The 19,659-nt window shown below is 31.9% G+C and overlaps 1 protein-coding gene across 1 annotated transcript in view; it reads right to left on the bottom strand.

Moving 5' to 3' along the window:
• The window catches only part of LOC127723527 (uncharacterized), a 77,864-nt gene that overhangs the window by 53,240 nt on the left and 4,965 nt on the right, over nucleotides 1-19,659 (bottom strand). The window contains exons 5-10 of the mRNA XM_052230167.1: nucleotides 18,982-19,115; nucleotides 14,049-14,073; nucleotides 13,053-13,138; nucleotides 12,696-12,767; nucleotides 11,811-12,014; nucleotides 10,294-10,359 (exon numbers count right to left, since the gene is read on the bottom strand). Of these exons, the coding sequence (XP_052086127.1) occupies nucleotides 10,294-10,359; nucleotides 11,811-12,014; nucleotides 12,696-12,767; nucleotides 13,053-13,138; nucleotides 14,049-14,073; nucleotides 18,982-19,078 (550 nt within the window). The 5' untranslated portion in view covers nucleotides 19,079-19,115. The remainder of the gene's footprint in view (nucleotides 1-10,293; nucleotides 10,360-11,810; nucleotides 12,015-12,695; nucleotides 12,768-13,052; nucleotides 13,139-14,048; nucleotides 14,074-18,981; nucleotides 19,116-19,659) is intronic.

The raw sequence follows: 19,659 nt of genomic DNA, 5'->3' as shown, positions 1-19,659 counted from the left end.
GATTTGAATATCCGTAAACTACTGTTGCATCTCGTTTACTCTATTACACTCTTAACCTTCTCTTATATGTCTGCGTGACCAAATGGGACGATTTGAAATTAACAGCTATCTTTTTGCAGAACAGGGAATATGAAATGCTTATTGAAAGAATCAACACAGACGTTGCAAAATTTATCCAATCATACAACTTAGTTGTTTCTGAATGATTAACAGTTATTTTTCAATAGTGGAACCCGTGTATATGTCCCTTTTGTACATTCCGCCTCTTTTTTTTTTTATTCGTCATCGTTTTAATTCCAACATTTGATCATTCAATTTAAATCCTTTCCAATGTCAAATACTTTGATATTAACTCATTCATTTGACCTTGTCATGAAAGGCATTTTTCCAGATTATTCAAAATTGTATTAACATCTATCCCCTTTAACCATTATCTTATATCTTATAGCAATTAGCTGCTTAAAGATTAAAGGGTAGTATTTTTAAAATATATATCACACAAAATTAAGAATTATGCAAATACAAACCTTACCATGAACATCAGCATCTATCCATGATGTTGGGTTTTGTTCGGTTGATAGGATGCCAGTGTTTTCCTCTAAAATCAAAATGACTTGTAGTAACCGATAGTTTAATAACGACATGTCGCCACTGTATTGGATTTCCAGGCATTTCTGCAAATGTCCTGTTTTAAGTGAGACATGTTATTTCTTCTTAGATAAAAATCGTTTTGAGACTTCGAGTTCTGTAACAGTTTTGGTTTGTTATTTTTATTTTAGATTGCTGATGAACTGTAATTGGTTTTGTTTTTATTTAAGGAAAGAACTCATAATACCCGTAAGTAAAGTTGTCCTGAACGGCAATATCGAACAAAATATATCACTGTCTTAGACAACTCCCTGTATGAGTCAACATATTATTCTAAGCTTTCTTTACAACATGTAATAAGGTGTAGACTGTTATTCCCTAGTTCAAGTTAGTGGTCATCCTCGTGGAAGCTAGACTATACTGTTTTACATCTGTGTTCTATTAAAACAGGTGATAATCCCTGTTGTACTGTCCGATATTGTTTGCAATTTATGTTGTGTGTTATTGATATATGCATCATTTATTGGTCATGTTGCTGTCCATACTTTTGAGAAATCGTCAAAAAGGTTTACAAATTATTAACTGACATAACAACTAATTGATCGAGTGGTATTTGCTTAATGTCCAGTAAAATGTGTTTTATGTATAAAACACGAGACGCATTATACATTGCTAGTTTTTGGAATAGACGTGAAATTACACATAACACAACATTGAATAATACAAAAGCTGTATATTTTTTAAAATGTACTATATCTTGAAGTTGTTTTGCAGACAATATGATTCTTATTTCAGGTGCACCACGTTCAGCTCTTGACAGGTGATTTTCATCATTATCTTCATCTATATTCTTTAAAAACGTGTCACCGTCATCAACAGGAATTGGAAAAGCCATAGCCGGGTAGCCAGCAGTATCTGAACACGTTGAGAGCTTTCTACCATCTGTAGACCTTAAACACCATTTATCGTCATTTTCAAAATCATCTTTATAAAAATAAGAAGATGTGGTAAGATTTTCAATGAGACAAATCTCAACAAGAGACCAAATGACATGCAGAAATTAACAAATTAGGTCACCGTACGGCCGTCAACAATGAGCAAAACTCATACCGCATAGTCAGCTATAAAAGGGTCCGAAAGTTACAAATATAAAACAATTCAAACGAAAAAACAAACGGCCTGATATATGTACAAAACAATGTACGAAAAACAAAAATGATTAAAATGAAAACGTGCTGATTGCATGGTTACTGAAATTTAATAAGCATATTTTGATATCAGTATGTCCTAAGGCATTTTATATAAATATGTTTGACTTTTTTTTTAGATTAAACACCTCTGTTTTGCTCCTTCGTTGGAAGATCGTCTACATTGGGTTTTTATTCAGATTGCTATACGCATATACAAGTTTCTTGTCCTACGATGAATACGGGACTTTTTATCAAAAACATTTTTGTTGAATTTGACGGAATAAAATTTCTACAGACAGTTTGTATTCCAATGTTTTCTACTTTTATATGAAGCAAAACCCATACAAAACGCATAGACAAGACATAGAAAAATCATGTATTTTCACTTCTAGATAGATTGATAATGTTTAGTTAAGTATTCCTTTTTTAATGGGATCTAGTATCTAATATATGTAATATATCACTTAGAACTTAATATAAAGGATACTATAATGACAAAAGATTTGCCGTCATGCAAGATCTTGAAACTTGTGTTTGGGAGAACAACAGATAACTAATGCTTATGTTAATGCATTGAATTCTTCCTTCCAATATTAATTCAGCTACTAAAATCGGGATTCAGATATAGTGCAAATCCATTTAAAGGGCGGTGGAAACCAAATGCGGATATTTCAATTTTTCAAATATCTTCAGAGTATAATAAAATAATAAGAGCATATCTCGTGCAACAATATAAAAGTATTTGACTTACCTATACTTTACTCAAATATTCCTCATTTTAAACTTCAAGATATTTTTTTTATTACTTCAACAATGTTTTATACAAACATTGAAACAATTTTATTCGGGAACAGACAAATTGTACTTTGTAAAAACAAAATTCTTTAAAATGTACATGATAATATCCATTGTTTTCCATATATGCTTTTAGGACATGGACAACATTTTCTTGAATTTTTTCCGATGAAAAAAACTGTTTGCATGGTTTGGTTTTTTTTCGACAGGAATTAAACATTTTCTTTGGACACTGTGTTACATTTCTACACTATTTTTCTCGATTAATAGACCACGAAGTGCAAATTATCACTAGATATTTGCTCGACATAAACAAGACGCGTTGTTATTTGTTGACCGTGAAATAACTTGTGCTTTTGGGTTACACTACTCCTTTACCCCTTTTTACGGGTTGTCCATTGCTTAATCATTTTAAACAACTGATGATAGAGGTAGTATGCTGATGTTCAGTACTAGTCTCAAATGTCCAAACACAGATTTGAAATAAATGGAATCGCATAGATCTACAAATGAGTATATTATGTATATGCGATAACATTAACGGTACCAATTTTTGTGCACCATATGCGCATTTCGACAATAAATGTCTCTTCAGTGATGCTCGATGTCTAAGTATTTGAAAATCCAAAGCTTATTAAAAGGATGAAGAGCTATAATAAAAATATATGATCGCAATGAGACAACTACCCACCAGATTTCATATAAAGTGGGTGTAAGCAATTATAGGCAACCATACGGCGCTGAACAAAAAGGAAAACCCATATCGTATAGTAGGCTATAAAAGGCCCCGACATAAAATATATGAAAAAATTTAAACGAAAAAAGCTAACGGCCTAGTTTATAACAAAACAATTTACGAACACAAATTATGATAATTATGAATTAATGACAACCGCTGAATAATGATAGTCATGAACTAATGACAACCGCTGAATAATGATAGTTATGAATTAATGACAACCGCTAAACTACATGCTCCTGACTTGGGACAAGCACATAGATTGTGGCGGTGTTAAGCATGTTTTGTTAGCTAGAGTCCAGTTTGAGTTTAAACAAATGAACATAAGGATAAGCAGCTAAAATAAATCTAGATATCCTGTCAATTGATTGCACAATTACGTCTGAATATATTGTGATTGCAAGGAAAATTGAAAACATTAGTAACAATGTCAGATGTAGACACATGTACTGAATGTTAATACGCCAATTTACTTACTAGGGGTAGATGAGAAGATAACAAGCAGCGATCAAATATCATGTCGAAGAAACCAAGACATTATGGCTTCAACAACGACGAACAGGCAAGTACAGGTCCACAAATACTTGACAGAAATCGAACGATTGAAAAAAATGCACCCCATCAATCGCGATCAAAAATTGAATGATGACCCTGAAAAAAAATACAAAATGACACTGGATATGTTTCTAAACTTATCTTATGTTATAGTTTATCTCACAAGTTTTTTTTCTTCTTATTCAACTGGGTCATTTCTGCTTTCTCCCATAAAATACCAAATAAATTCTTCAAATGATTACTTTTTTTGTGATTGTTTTTCTACAAAATGAGATAACTATATACATTATATATAAATTCCTTGCTTAAAGTAATGAAATATTTAACTCTGTGAAGAACCTCACTGATTCCAAAAAGAAATACATCCAAGATGATATCATCAGAAACGGAAACGCATGTCGCAAAGTTTAGTCACTTTCAAATATAGTAATGTTGTCCTGGTACGCAACATTATTAAGAGTGATTTTCCATTGGAGATTCAAAGAAAATTGAGATTAAAGATACAATCGAAACTAGAAGGTCTGCTTCATATCTTGACCATTTCTTGATATTGACACAGACGGACGAGCTCAAACTTAAATCAATGACGAACGTGATAATTGCAACTCCGTCTTTAATTGTCATCGTTCAATTTCTAAGCAGTTACGTACCCGTTGGTCATCATTTGGTGTTTACATATCTCGATTAATGCGTAACACTCTTGCATGTTTCACTATACAGACTTTTAAACGAGGGTGTTCTCCTGGAGTAAAAACTGCTCCAACAGATTCGTGAGCCAGGAATGACTGAAATCGACACTTTTTACGTTTTAATGTCACCAACCCGAATTGGTTGACATATACCATTTGAATATATACTAAATAGAAGCAAATGTATTATTGTAAATGAATAGGAGAACAAATTGAATGTTTAAAATGTTATGAGTATCTAGGATTAACATTTGTATCTAGTGGACCATTTACAACATTGTATTGATGAGCTATATAATAAAATCATTAAATGCTTTATTAAAATTAAACAGTGCCTAGCATTGTCAAATTGTAATGTCTGCACATCAATGCCTCTGTGCGACCATTCAATCAAACCTTTTTAGAATACAGATGTTCCTCATGGGAAATGATTTCATTTACGTTAATTGCAATAAAAAAGGAAGAATTTCAATTTAGAAAAGGTTTACTCTAACCATTAAATTTCAAAATCGCACGCACAATTTAAGAAATAATATTTATCATTTGTGTAAACTAAAAAAGAATTTAACGTGACTGTCGTATCCGAAAAAGGTACATTTCTCATTTGATATTTATTGTTATTGGCAATATGCTCATAGACAAGAAAGGGAAAAATATGATTTTTGATATAATTTAATTAGTTTAATAAAAAGTTACTCTTTGTTAATATCATAATATTGTTCTTTAGCATACCTTTCATTGAAACCTGAAACCAGATTCACCAAACATATTTTTAAATTAAAGTTATTTTTTTTAATATGCTTAATAAAAATTTGTTAACTTTTCCTTTTTTTTTTTTAAAGAATTAAGAGAAAACCACTTAAATCAGAGTGTTTACTATAACTACTGTGTTCAAATGCTTTTGTATTCAATAAACTTTAATCTCTCGAATATGTTTGATTGGATCAAAACTACTACACTGATTTTAACACTATTGGAAAGTAAAGCTAGGATAAATGAAAATTAAATATTTAATACATGTTCCCATCAAAGCATGGTTTCCAATCTTTGAATTTTTGCTGTTGATCAGTGCATCAAGCAAAACTATGAGATGTGTAATAAAATTAAGTTTAACATTAAGGTTTGAATGCTCTCACCTCAAAGACTCTATCCTTATGAGTTACAGAGGCCTCGGTGGCCGAGTAGACTAAGTAGACAAACTACTGTATCACTAGCCTGTCAACACTGAGGTTGTGAGTTCGAATCCAATCTTAATTGACTAGGATTGACAGTTTTCCTACCAAACGTTGGTATTTTTCTCCCGGCAATCCGGTTTCGCCCATCAATCAAAACTGACCGCCACGAAATAGAACAATAATGCTTAAAATAGCGTTAAAAACCAATATATCAATCAATTATTGAGTTGCAACCTGATTTTACAAACTTTAATGAATGGAATTTCACCAAAGAAATGTTTCATTTAAATCATGTAAACATCGAAGCACTAGCTTTTTTATAAAAATAATCATGAAGATGTGGTATGATTGCCAATTAGACAATTCTCCACCAGAGACCACATCACGTAGACGTAAGCAACTATGTGTCACTGTACTACCTTCAACAATGAGTCAAACTCCTTACCACGTAGCAAACGTCAAAATGTCAACTTGCCATTTTTCATCAGCAACAGTCCCTCTGCCCCATGGCTTTTAAATTTTTTCAATTGAGACGTTACACTAGTTGCGGAAGAACGACAAAAAAATCGACACTACATCAGATTTTCAGTCATGATTACCAATTGTCGGTGTCTCAACTCACTAGCCACGTGCTTGCGCGGTCTTAAATCTTTAGATACCATTACCGTCGTCTGATCTGTAATTTTACCGATTGCGGTATTTAAACTAAATATGAATCCGCATGGCTTGTGATGCATGTATAGCAGGAGACCCTGTCGACGCACCTGGTCTCTGCTTTTAGAGTTTGCCTCAGTTTTTCTTTGTTACCTTGATTTGACTCTTCATAATTGATTTACGAGATTTGAACTTCGTCTTGATTTGACTATTATTGGGAATAGGTATCTGCTATTAATACTTTTAAGTCCAAAGAAGATACGATGAAAATCATTCAAGAACTTAGTGTCATGCCTAAATATATAGTGAGGCATAATGATGAAGATAGGAACAAAAGTATTTTCAAGAGAGATTATCTGATAAGAAGCATTTAACTAGGCAAGGAATTTTTCAACGAAAAAGCAACAAAAACATTATATTTAAATAAGAAAATTTTAATCAGCTAATTCATTTTTGAAACATTAAAAAAGAATAAAAAATAGTCTATAAAATCTTGTATTGCAAACCATAATACTCGAATCAATTCACATAATGTATAATTTATGTATTTAATGAATATATAATTTCGGTTAAATATAATTTAATTCCTGTAATTGAACTGCAAACACCATAAATTACAACTAGTGTTTTAAACTTTGAGCATCTTAAATTGAGCTTAAAAAAAAAAAACAAACAAACACAAACATTTTTTTCATCTCTATGTTTTATCGATAGACATTTATTCAGTAACATTTGTTGATTGTCTAGTAGTTATTAACCGTAAAACAAATGCCTCACTGACACAAACAGATATATTTGGAACAATAATAAACTTCTTTAATTAATTATTTGTGATATAATTTTCCATTCAAATTTGCACGTTTTAACGCTTTAAAAAACCAGATGATATCTTTGGTTATTTCTTATGAAGCATCAATCTTGCAATTTGATTGGTTAATTACCCGGGTGTAAATAACACCCCACCTTAATTAACCCTGGGATAAAAAATATGCCAAATAAAAAAAAATAATGATAATAATTTTTAAATGCAAAAGTACAAAAAAAAAAAATTGAATAACTCGAGAACCATAAATAACTCACTACCAAAATTCAAATTATGTCTGCGTGTTTAGTTTCCTAGCATTGTGTATGCGTTTCATAAAATTAAAAAAAAAAGTTAGAGTGCGGAAACGACAATAGAACGGACGGATAAACGGAAGGACGGACGGTCAAGGGTTACACCTAATGCCCCAATACATACGGCGGGGACCAAAAAAACAATACCTCAAAATTCCCAAAGAATCAAATTTTTCCAAAAATTAAAAAAAAAAATAATATTTGACAATATGCAACAACGTCAGTGTTAAAAATGTGTAGTGGAAGTTTCTTCAGAAGATTTTATTCAATTTTATTCCGGGGTATAACAGATAAGTAAACGAACGCTTCGTTAGAAATAAATTAGTTATCTTGGTGCAACCAGGGGTGTTCGGATTTTATTACTCCGGTGTAAAATTCTGTACACCCCTTATTACACAATGATAACTATATCATTCATTTTAAAGTGCAATCATACAGTGGTATGTCATATCCGTGGTTAAAAAAAAAACCCAATAAATTTACTTTGTCACAGTTTTACCTTAAGAAGTGTATATACTATCGAATGTTTCAAAATGTTATACAAAGGAACCGATCAGTTTATCGTGATAGCTCACGAATGACACATTTTCAACTCTCGTCAGTTGTTCCAATATTCTAAGTTTAAGTACGTTATTCTTTAAAATAAACTGCAAGTTTGTGAAATTCGCTTTTGCATATATACATGATATACTTGGAAATTCATAAATAACACGGGTTATCTTGATGTTTTGCCAAATAAATGAATCAAAAGCATTCATTAAAATGTCCATTTCAAATACAATACTGATAAATGAATTATGTCCCACAACCAAAGTCTACCATTTTAAATGCAAAATTGCTGAAACAATGGTAAGATTTACCTATTACGTAGTTTTTCGTTAACAGTTTTAGCATTTGATAAACAATGAATTGCACACGCATTTGTAAATCTATATAGTTCCTGCAGGTCATCGTATTCGTTTCTGCTTCAGATTTGATATGGTTATATGCAGACTTGTATCATATTTTCTATATGTATCATTAACCTAATTCTTAGATTAATTAAAAAGATTTTTGTAGGTTTAATCCTTTTGCTACTGAAATATACGATCTTGGAAAAGCAGAAGGTATCTGATTATATAAGGCATGTGTTTTAGTCTAAAACATTTAAATCTTGCAATTTATATGTAATGTCAAAGTTGTGATTTGCAATGATGCTATCATTTCAGTTAAAATGGACCTATCTTAAAATACCGACGCCCATGTAACATATTAACAATTTGTTCTGTTTAGAGTTTTGTTCTTATTTGCTTTCTTTTGCGTCTTTATTATTATTTGTCCATCTAATATCGTGTTGTCCTGTCACTCTAAGCATCCTCTCCAAATACGCAAAACTCAGAAATTGATCTTTTTAGATCATATTGATTGGACGGAAGACTCCCACTTTCTACATCAAGAGTGCTATGAGGAGGTGTAGTTGGAATAGGGTTGATTTTAATGGTTAACATTTCCATTATGGTACCGCATAGACAATGAGGTTTCTCCGTTCAGTAAAAATCTTCCTGAGTCATCATTTTCTGGATTTTTTGTGAGCAGTTGAGGTAATTGTTCAACTGTAAAAAAATTCTGATATTGTTACAAAATTAATTTAAATTTTTTTTTTTATATAATCTTCAAATATAAAACCATTCTTAAATTTGAACGTATTATATGGATGAGGCATCATCATATAGCGGATTGGACAAAGTTGCTTAACTTTATTCAGCCATCAGTGTTAATCAGATGTTGGTTCCTGTTATTTGAAATGGCTTCTTTAAAAAATCAATATAATTTTGCAATAACATTAAAATCTTTATTTTTTTCAGCCTTTACGCTACCATTCCTTGGTCTACTTTGTACGAGCTACAAGCTTTTCTAATATGAACGTGATAATTGTATAATAATTTGAATCGTATTAACGAATTTCTTATATACGTCTACTAAAAATGAATACCGATGCCAACACAAGCTTTATCAAAGACGACGAAAGCACTCGACAATTCGAGTACTGCTTCACATCTAAGTATTTTGCATGAAATTGACACAGACTGACCTCAAACTAGGACCTATGGCAAAACTGATAATTTCCCATTTCTCAGAAGTTACATACCCTTTGTCCTATTTTTGACGTTTATCTATCTGATTTGAAACGCCAAGCAAGTACAGGTTACAGTTATGCGGACTTCATTAACTGTGTTGGGCTACCAAGGAAAAAACATCTCCAACAAATTTAGTAAGAAGAACGACTGAAATCGACACTACACCGTTTTTACGTTCGCCATCAAGAACGAGTTTACGATAGAATGATTTTAGTCCCAACACACCAGAGACATGTTTTACAGGTCTTGGATCAGATCTGTAAAATTACGTATAAAGTGTTGTCTTTATTGGGACATTTCTTAGAATCAAGATTGGAATGACGGGTGATGCATGGGTTTTAGGATACACCAATCCTTTCATTGAACCAAATTGCATTCCCTTGATTTGTAGACGTACCAGTTTTGAAATCAATAAACTACTGTTGCATATCCTTTGATCTATGACTCTCTTTACCTTTTCTTACATGTCTACATGACCAAATAGGACGGTTTGAAAGAACAGTTATTTTTGCAGAACAGAGGATAGAAAATAGTCACTGAAAGAATCTAAACAGATGCTGCAACGTTCATACACTTATATACCTCAGACGTTACCTGAATAGTTAAACTTTATTGTTGCAATAGTGGGACCCATTTATATGGGCCTTTGGTTTCCTCTGCCTCTTTTTTACTTACCATGAACCTGAGCTTCTACCCTTGTTGTTGGCCTATGTACAATTGGTCTCATGTCAGTTTGTTCACCTAAATATTAAAATAACATGTAGTAACCGATAGTTTTATTACGAATGTTTGCTACTACATTTGACTGCAGGTTATTTGTGAATATGCACAATGTGGGAGATATTCATCTTTCTAATATATACATCATGGTGCGAACTATATGCACATTCTAATTTTCATAGCTCACAGTTGTTATTACAGTCTTTGATTTTATCTTGATTTTAGATCCAAAGAACTATACTTTTAATTTAATTTAAGTACTTTCAAAACCTGTAAGTAATTTTTCCCTGAGCGGCAATATTACTCCAATAGCCGACGTTGCCTTAACAAACTTCCTGTAGAAGCTAGCACATTTGAGCTTGCTTTCCTAATTGAGGTGGAATGTTATTTCCTTGTTTAAGTTTGTGGTCATTCTATTGGTAGCTAGACTGTGCATGTTTTTTCTGTTTTGGTTTTGTTTTGTTTTGTGGGCAATGATCGACAAAGTCATAGAAGAAGATTTGTGCGCAAGTAAAACTATTTTTTTCAACCACATTGTGTGTTTGTACCAAGTCAGACCATGTATTGTTAACTGTTGGGTGCTTTTTGGTCATTCACATTTGTATTCTTGGAAGATAGTTGGTATGGTATGTTGTATTATCCAATCTGTTAGGCTAATATTTTAATGTATTATTTATGTGTGTATTATTTATCTTATAGTTTACTGTCCATATACTTTTATAAAATTCGTTAAAATGTTACTCCTGAAATACACATCGCTCTGTTCAACTGACCTTGCATGTCCGTAACTGCTAGTAGTCCTTTGTTAATGTATGTATCATTGTCATTTGCTTAGTTTCTTTTGTTACCTTTTCTGACATCGGACTCTGACTTCTTTTAAACTGAGTTTTACTGTGCGTATTGATGTGTGTTTGTTTATTCGACATTGGCTAGAGGTATAGAGGGAGGGTTGAGATCTCACAAAACATGTTTAACCCCACCGCATTTTTGCGCCTGTCCCAAGTCAGGAGCCTTTGGCTTTTGTTAGTCTTGTATTTCTTTTAAATTTTTGTTCATTTATATGTTTTGGAGTTTAGTGTGAGGTCCATTGTCATTAAACTAGTACACATTTTTGTTTAGGGGCCAGCTGAAACCCGCCTCCGGCTGTGGAATTTTCTCGCTGTATTGAAGACCCATTGGTTGCCTTCAGCTGTTTTCTGCTCTTTGGTCGGGTTGTTGTCTTTTTGACACATTCCCTATTTCCATTCTCAATTTTATTGTTCATAATGAATAAAGTTACAAATTAGAAACTGATATGACAACTTGGCCTGCTTCAAACAAATTGATTGTGTTTAACTGCCAAATATCAAGTAAAATATGGTTCATGCATAAAACAGGAGATGCATTATACATTAGTAGTCTAGTGAATTGACATGAAATGCCAAAATACAGCAGTACATATTGAAATGTTGTACTTTCAAAAATCGACTCACCTTGAGGCTGTTGTGCAGACAATATGTGGAATTCAGTTGCTGGTGCCCCACCTTCAGCTCTTGACAAGAGATTGTCATCATTACTATCTTCTGGTTCCTTAACAAATGTTTCATCATCATCAACAGGGTCAGCTTTAGATTTTTTATCACGTTCAACATCGCCACCATAAAAATGAGTAGTTGCGATTTCGATGGTTCCTGAAACTTAATAAACATTCTATATGAATGAAGCTATTTTTAGGTGGATAGACAGTGTATACGTTTATTCATACTGATATATTTTTGTTCTGAAAATAAAGTATGTACAATCATTATTCAAAGCCTGGGTCATTGTATTTAATTTGTACTAGTTATGTATAGATGATGTGAGGCAAAACCATTTTATTTTTGTAGAGTACAAAACCAAGTTGTAGGGAAATTCTGCTGATCAGTCGCTTTCAGAAATTAAAAAAAAAGTAAAAATTAAAAACTGAAGGGATTTACATATTCTGGTTTTTTTGTGTAAAATTTATTTTGATTTGCAGTAATATTCAAAATAAATAACGCCCCTGTATTGAAAACTTTTATACAAAACTTATTTCTTGTAGCAAAAGCATATATACTTTGAAAATACGAAAGTTGTTAATTGCAACATATTTTCCAATACATCTAGGAAGACTTTAAAATGTTTTCAAAAATTGCATATTGATGTAAATAATGAAAATAATCATGTAATCTCAGCAATTTTAAAAAGATATGAAACCGACTTACGAAACAAGAAGCAAATCCATGATGACTGTCCCAATAGATCTCACTCGACGTGATTCATAGTTTTAAAAAGTCTAACTAATTCATTTTAATGTTTATAACAGTCAGATCCAATTACCAAACATTCCTCATACTTACGCGATTCATCTTCTTTTGTATGGTTCTTATTCAATGGGGTTGATTCTCCTCTTTCCGTTATGCAAATATTTTCTAAGCGAAAATAAATAAAAGAATAAACATATTCTTCAGTCGTATGACTGTTTGATTAATGTAATACAAATATAATAGAAAAACATAATATTAGTGTTTCAATTTTCGTGTTAGATCTTGTGCTTTTAACTAGATGGCCAGTTAAAAATAGAAGTAATAAATACATAAAGATAATTTTATTAAGCTAACAGACAGGGAAGCTTAGTTGTAGAAATAACCCTTGTCACGTCCTTAAATGAACTATGCATCACAATGATAAAGAAATAACGTAACAAGATACCATACCTGCTTGTTGTTTTCCCTGTATTTTCTTGTAGATCTTGTAGATGACAACAATGACAATTATCAACAGAATACAACCAATGGATATACTGAAATTACAAATTTAAACATAAAATTTTGTGAATCGCTTTTTTGCATTTTTTATTCCAATGGTTTATTGCCATTAAACAAACGACTAGTAATAATTATGGAAATTAGCCATTAGTAAATAGTTGAGCAGAAATCGTTAATACTTCCAGAGCACATGAGTCTACTCTGGTTTTTGGTTAGTTTCGTGTTGCTCAATCATAGATTTCTGTGAAGTGTATAGCAAACTGCCGTTCACGTACTTTTTCATTTTGTTGTAGTGCTGTATATCATCGACTCATGGGCTTCGATAAACATGTTGGTATTTTCTGCCTTCTTTATAGTTGTCTGTCGAGATGATATTTTTATTTCAGTTTCATGATTGTGTTATTACTTTAATTTCTAAATCGGTCTTGTTATTGTTTCTTTCAATCCTCTATGTCTCTATTTGCATTATTACCAATAATGATCATACCAGATCATCAGATGTACCAATAGCAATTTGACTTTGTCCAAATAACGTTTAAATTTATACGTCTGATTTCTAAACGTGTAATCTTTAAAATAGCGCTTCGGACGCATGACATTTATAAAATGTTGTTTTCGTTTTTTGAGTAAGTCATACAATCCCTCTATAAAATGCTCTTGCAACTACCAATGATTAACCATTTTTTTTTATATAAAGTCTCAACTGATGAAGAAGTGTTAAAATAAGGCTTCAATTATTCCGTTTATTTGCCAACGAGACAACCACTCACCAATTCATAACATATTAGTTTCTTCTTTTCTTTATAAAAAAAAAGTACTCAGATGTCTTTAGAATATATTGTTATATCGTGCGGTAGAATTTTTAGAACATTTTGGTTGGCTTTTAATAATATTAATGTTCAGTGGCACAAATCTATGCATAGCGTAGTACAATAAAATACATACCCAATGATAACTAAAACATCAAGCCCTGTAATATAATAAGATAAGAATATATATGTATCATTAAATAATAGTGTCAATTACATAAACTGCTCCTATTTATCGTCATATATTGGACCAATACTTTGAGCCGATGAGTATGTTGGAGTGTGAAGTCATTGAAAAAGAAATAAAATATTGTTTATGCAAATAGCTTAAAATCATTCACGTGAAACCTTTGAAGAAATTAAAAAATACATCATTCTATTCTCCTTGTAATTCAGTTCTAATATATAACGCTTTATGGTGTTTTAATACAACATTGACCGATACATTTGCACACACGTTAATAATGCTAAGAATATATTTCGTATATAACGGTCAAATTTAAATTTTGCTTGTTTGTTTTATCACATTAGAAGTTCAGTATGCTATAAGAAAATAAGTCATGCCAATTATGGTCCGAGTACACAGTTATTTCGTAGTGCATTTCATTTAGACAATAAATGAAAATTAAAAAAATCCCACCTGCGCTTTCTCAATAATATTTTTACAGTGTGTTGTACTACTTTTGGGACAAATTATATCAAAATTATAGAAAACTTCATCGGCTCTAACTCAAAATATGGACAATTTCATGTTAAGGGGGTCTTCAAATCTTTTGACAGCTTCCGAAGTGCTAATTTTTAACATTTTTCAGCTGGACCAAATCACTACTTTACTTTAAAATTCATGACCCAATTTTTTTTACAGTGTCATTTCACCCCCCTACTCACTATTTGAGTCATAAAACATGGAGAAATAAATTTGGAAGGGGTATAAAAAAAATCGACAAGTAACACACTGTCCACACTAGGGACTATATTCGTGTACAACGAAAATCAAAGGACGATAACTGTGTACCCGGACCTAATAGGGTGGAAAAAGTTGACCAATCTTAATGAAACTTGGTATGACTAAAGCTTATTAAATTATAAGACTGCTTACAAAGTTTCATGGCAATAGGATATATGTTATAGACAATATGACTAATTCTATATTCAACTTTGCGTGTTAAATTTAGACGTTAAAATTGAAAATTTTCAACTATCAACATTTGGGGCTTAAAAAATTAAAATATTGCAAAAAAATACTTTTGAAATGCCTTTACATATAATATATTATGTATTAAAAGCAATAGAGTACTCATTTGATTTATCAGACTTATCATAATTATTGAAAAGTCAAATTTATATGAGCCTGTGGCTAAAAACGGAGGTTTTCTAATGAAGGGGGGCCTTACATGAAGATGTAATATTTTCTAGCAATTTTAAATTTGTAAAGCTTTTTGGTTATAAATAATCCTTACATATGTATTTAATGTACTTTAAATGGAAAGAAAACTTACAAATAACATATCACATTAGTTTAAAAGGGTCTTAGGCCAAGTAAGACTGAAAATAATTTAGGGTCAATTTAGGCCGTATCACATATTTACATTTAAAAATGCATATTGAAGCTATAGGAAATAAAATTTTGTGTCCTTTCTATCATTTCTATACTCAGGTGACATGATACAATAAATCTGAGCACAAAAAGACTCTTGCATTCAACTTTTTTTGCAGACAGTATGGTCTGATACAAAGATTTTTCACTTTTTAGTGAAAAACATGCATGCAATTTTAGTCTCAACAGGCTTATATTTGAACCACTTGCTATCCTACAGAAGAAAAGAAAGATATTATGTGACATAAAACAGGTACAAAAGACATTGTTAAGTGCTTTTTATACAAATTTAGTGAGGTCTTTATAATGGACTTCAACTTTTATGTTCCAAGCTCCTCACATTTAACTTGATCCAAACAGGGCGTTAGACGAGGATCATATATACAACACATTTTGCACATATTGTCTGAGATAATCTTCTTTTCTGTAGATTCAGAGTTCACAAATGAGTAATACAACTGGATTGAAGCATAGAAACACAAATATTGACACATAAAAACCTGTAAGATAGAAAGTCAGAATGCCACTTATGCATCAAAATTGAAAAAGCTATGAAATGCTTATTTTGACCATAAAATGCCAAAATTGGTCATTTTTGCAGAAATTCCATCAAATAAAAGTTTAAATCCTTTAGTTTTATGCTATTTGATAAATTGACACCATCAAATCATTCAGGGAAGTTGCCAAAGTACAGATTCTATATTTCCTGATTTCACTTCTTAGGTCCGAGTACACAGTTATTTCGTAGTGCATTTCTTTTAGACAATAAATGAAAATTAAAAAAATCCCACCTGCGCTTTCTCAATAATATTTTTACAGTGTGTTGTACTACTTTTGCGACAAATTATATCAAAATTATAGAAAACTTCATCGGCTCTAACTCAAAATATGGACAATTTCATGTTAAGGGGGTCTTCAAATCTTTTGACAGCTTCCGAAGTGCTAATATTTAACATTTTTCAGCTGGACCAAATCACTACTTTACTTTAAAATTCATGACCCAATTTTTTTTTACAGTGTCATTTCACCCCCCTACTTACTATTTGAGTCATAAAACATGGAGAAATAAATTTGGAAGGGGTATACAAAAAATCGACAAGTAACACACTTTCCACACTAGGGACTATATTCGTGGACAACGAAAATCAAAGGACAATAACTGTGTACCCGAACCTTATGGCCAACTGACAGTTTTTAGACCGGCCAGTCATGTCCAAAATACTTTATGACTATCAGTTTCGGTTCTTTCACTTTTTAAAGAATATAAAGATGATATGATTACAATCGGTTAAAAGCGTTATTCTTTGTACAGTTTTTTCCTGTCCTACAAAGTTATTACTCAGACCAATGCGATATGGGGTTTGGAGTGTTTCAATCAAAGACATTTATTATGTCACCCAATCGACAATGTCGGGTGACATATTGCTTTTCCTCCGTTTTTTTGTTATAATTATTATTCTTCCAATGATTTTTGTCCGGAGCATTTAGGGGGTCAATCTTTATGAATGTTTACTATAATGGGACCATCATGTGAAATTGTGCACCTGACTTTGGAGTGTGCATGATGCCCCGTTGCCATGGAAACCGAAAAAATGTGAAACAATAAAATTTTGGAGTTTGGTAAATTAGTTTGGCATGCCTAAATTTAAAATCATTCAATTTTAATACAATGTTGGTGTCCACTATATACAGAGTTTGGATGATTTTCACTATCTTTGGAACTACACTGTTGCCATGGTAACTACATCAAAAATTTCAAAAATTTCAAAATGCTTAAAACTTGATCAAACTTAATATAAATGTTAACTGGCAAGTAAAGATGAGACTTTTGACTTTGGAATTTCCAAAATGGCCACCGTTACCATTTAAACTGCAAAAATGTGAAAAATTTCCAAATACCCCAAACTTACTGAAACTTTACAGGAATGTTAACCGGCATATATATATTTGGCATTTGATTTTGGAATTTTCAAAATGGGCGCCGTTACCATGGCAATGGGGGTGGGCAATAGCAATTCTTGTTTTAATTGACTTTACAATTGTTTGAACAAAGCATGCACAGATTCCCCGCGTACCGAACACCTTATCCCGACTTAAATCAGGTAAACATAGTAACACACATAGTAACACACATTATTCTGACTCTGTGCCAACCTTGAGATTATTTACTCCTGGATGTTCCTTGCACAGATGCTTAGCAGAAATATCAACCTTTAAAGTATCATTTGCTACGAGATATAAAAATATAAAATGTAAATTTTTTTTGTTCAAACATTAATGAAAGTGAAATAGCGAAATATCAATTTGCTTTTAGCAGCCTGTTTGGTTCAATTTTGTCAAGAGTTATTCACTTGCGTGCTTTGTACAAACAATTGAAAAGTCAATTAAAACTAGAATTGCTATTGCAAGCAATAGTGGATGTCACCCACCCCCATTGTCACGGTTTTGGCACCCATTTTGAAAATTCTAAAGATTATTTAGATGGAGTCCAGACTGCAATACACACGAAATGCTGATACATATTATGGAGTGCATGCATCGAAAATTGTTTATTTCAGACTTTTTATTTATAATTTGGATATCGTTATAGTATGTTATAAATCAAATATGATAATTTGAGTCAAATCGGTGAACATGAATTTGACAGCTAATGCCCCTTTAAGTCTTTAGTTTGACTCGGTCTTAGTTCGAGCAGGCGTGACTTTTCACATCAAAACTGTCTACTAAGAGACAACCAAGGCGTGCTTCTTTTAGATCCAAAATCATTTAAACTAATTATTTGAAGACAAAATCGGTCTTCTCAAGACCTAAGATTGGAAATTTATTGAACACAAATTGTCCAATTACATGAATTTAAAAAAAGAAAAAAAAAAACAAATGAATTTTCTATCTTGATGTTTAAATTTTATATTTTTGCATATATAAAAGGCTTCAAACAGGGTTGGAGGTTAAGACTGACTATTGCATTGAATGTATACTGGAAAGATCAATACAGCCTTGGTACTAGTCCGATTCTCGATCAAGTTAGTTCGAAGATATTTTGTTTGGAATGCAAATAGTTTGTCTATTTGTGGGTTTAGACATAATTCAGCAGAAACAAAATCCCTAAACCGGACTGGTTTAGACATGTATATAAGATGTTGTTTCTTTCATAAGGACAAATCGTAGGGGAACATGGGATGTTTGCTGCTTGAAAAGTATGTAATCCAAATGTTTTGCACTTGATGCGGAAATTTAATGGTAGAATTATTATTGCTTTTAACCAAATAGCTATTACATTTTGACCTAAATTGAACAACCAATGTTGGTAGACTAAAGCTCCGTGCCGTTTAAGAACAAAATAAATATCCATGTCAAGGTATAAACTTAGAAGCTAAAAAAATATTTAATAGAAATGTTTCGTGATAATAAGTAGAGACCTAGCTAGATCAGTATTAGATACTTCAAATACTTTGTCTAAAAAATATCTCACCATTGCTACTACCAGAATTGTAAGTTGTGGTAAAAGATTTCTCGGTTGTTATCCGCTGTATAACTGTTGTTACTTCAATACAAGTCCGATCTGACATAGTGTTGCCGTTATCGACAATTTGTCCAGAACGACAACTATTAGAAATAATTAAACAACGTCAGTCACACTGCTTACTATACCTTTGTTTACATATATTTTTTTGAATTGTTTTTGAATACAATATAGAGTGAATCCGACAGGCAAAAGCGTACCACATTTACGGAAACCCAAACATCCAGTTTGCCATGGTGGCTAGCTTCTGCAGATCTTTAATATCTACACTAGATAAGTCTATGCAAGAGTATTGTATTGATGTCATCTGTATAAGTCTTTGTTTGCTTTTTCTTAAATTATATACAGTAGAATTTAATGGTCCTGTACGTCACAAAAAATATCCTATACTATAGAAAGAAGGGGTATACAATAATATAGTGGGCTAAGTTACAGATAATGCATAATTTGTCTAATGATAACTGAATTGAAGTTTAGCTAGCTATAAAATCAGGTTCAATCCACCATTTTCTACATAAGAAAATGCCTGTACCAAGTCAGGAATATGACAGTTGTTATCCATTCGTTTGATGTGTTGGAGCTTATGATTTTGCCATTCGATTAGGACTAATATCTAGAAATTGACTA

This window comes from Mytilus californianus, unplaced genomic scaffold (genome assembly GCF_021869535.1).
Source record: "Mytilus californianus isolate M0D057914Y unplaced genomic scaffold, xbMytCali1.0.p SCAF_13, whole genome shotgun sequence".
Taxonomy (NCBI): domain Eukaryota; kingdom Metazoa; phylum Mollusca; class Bivalvia; order Mytilida; family Mytilidae; genus Mytilus; species Mytilus californianus.
The sequence above is the reverse complement of the archived record's forward strand: the minus strand, read 5'-3'. Positions and strand labels throughout refer to the sequence as shown.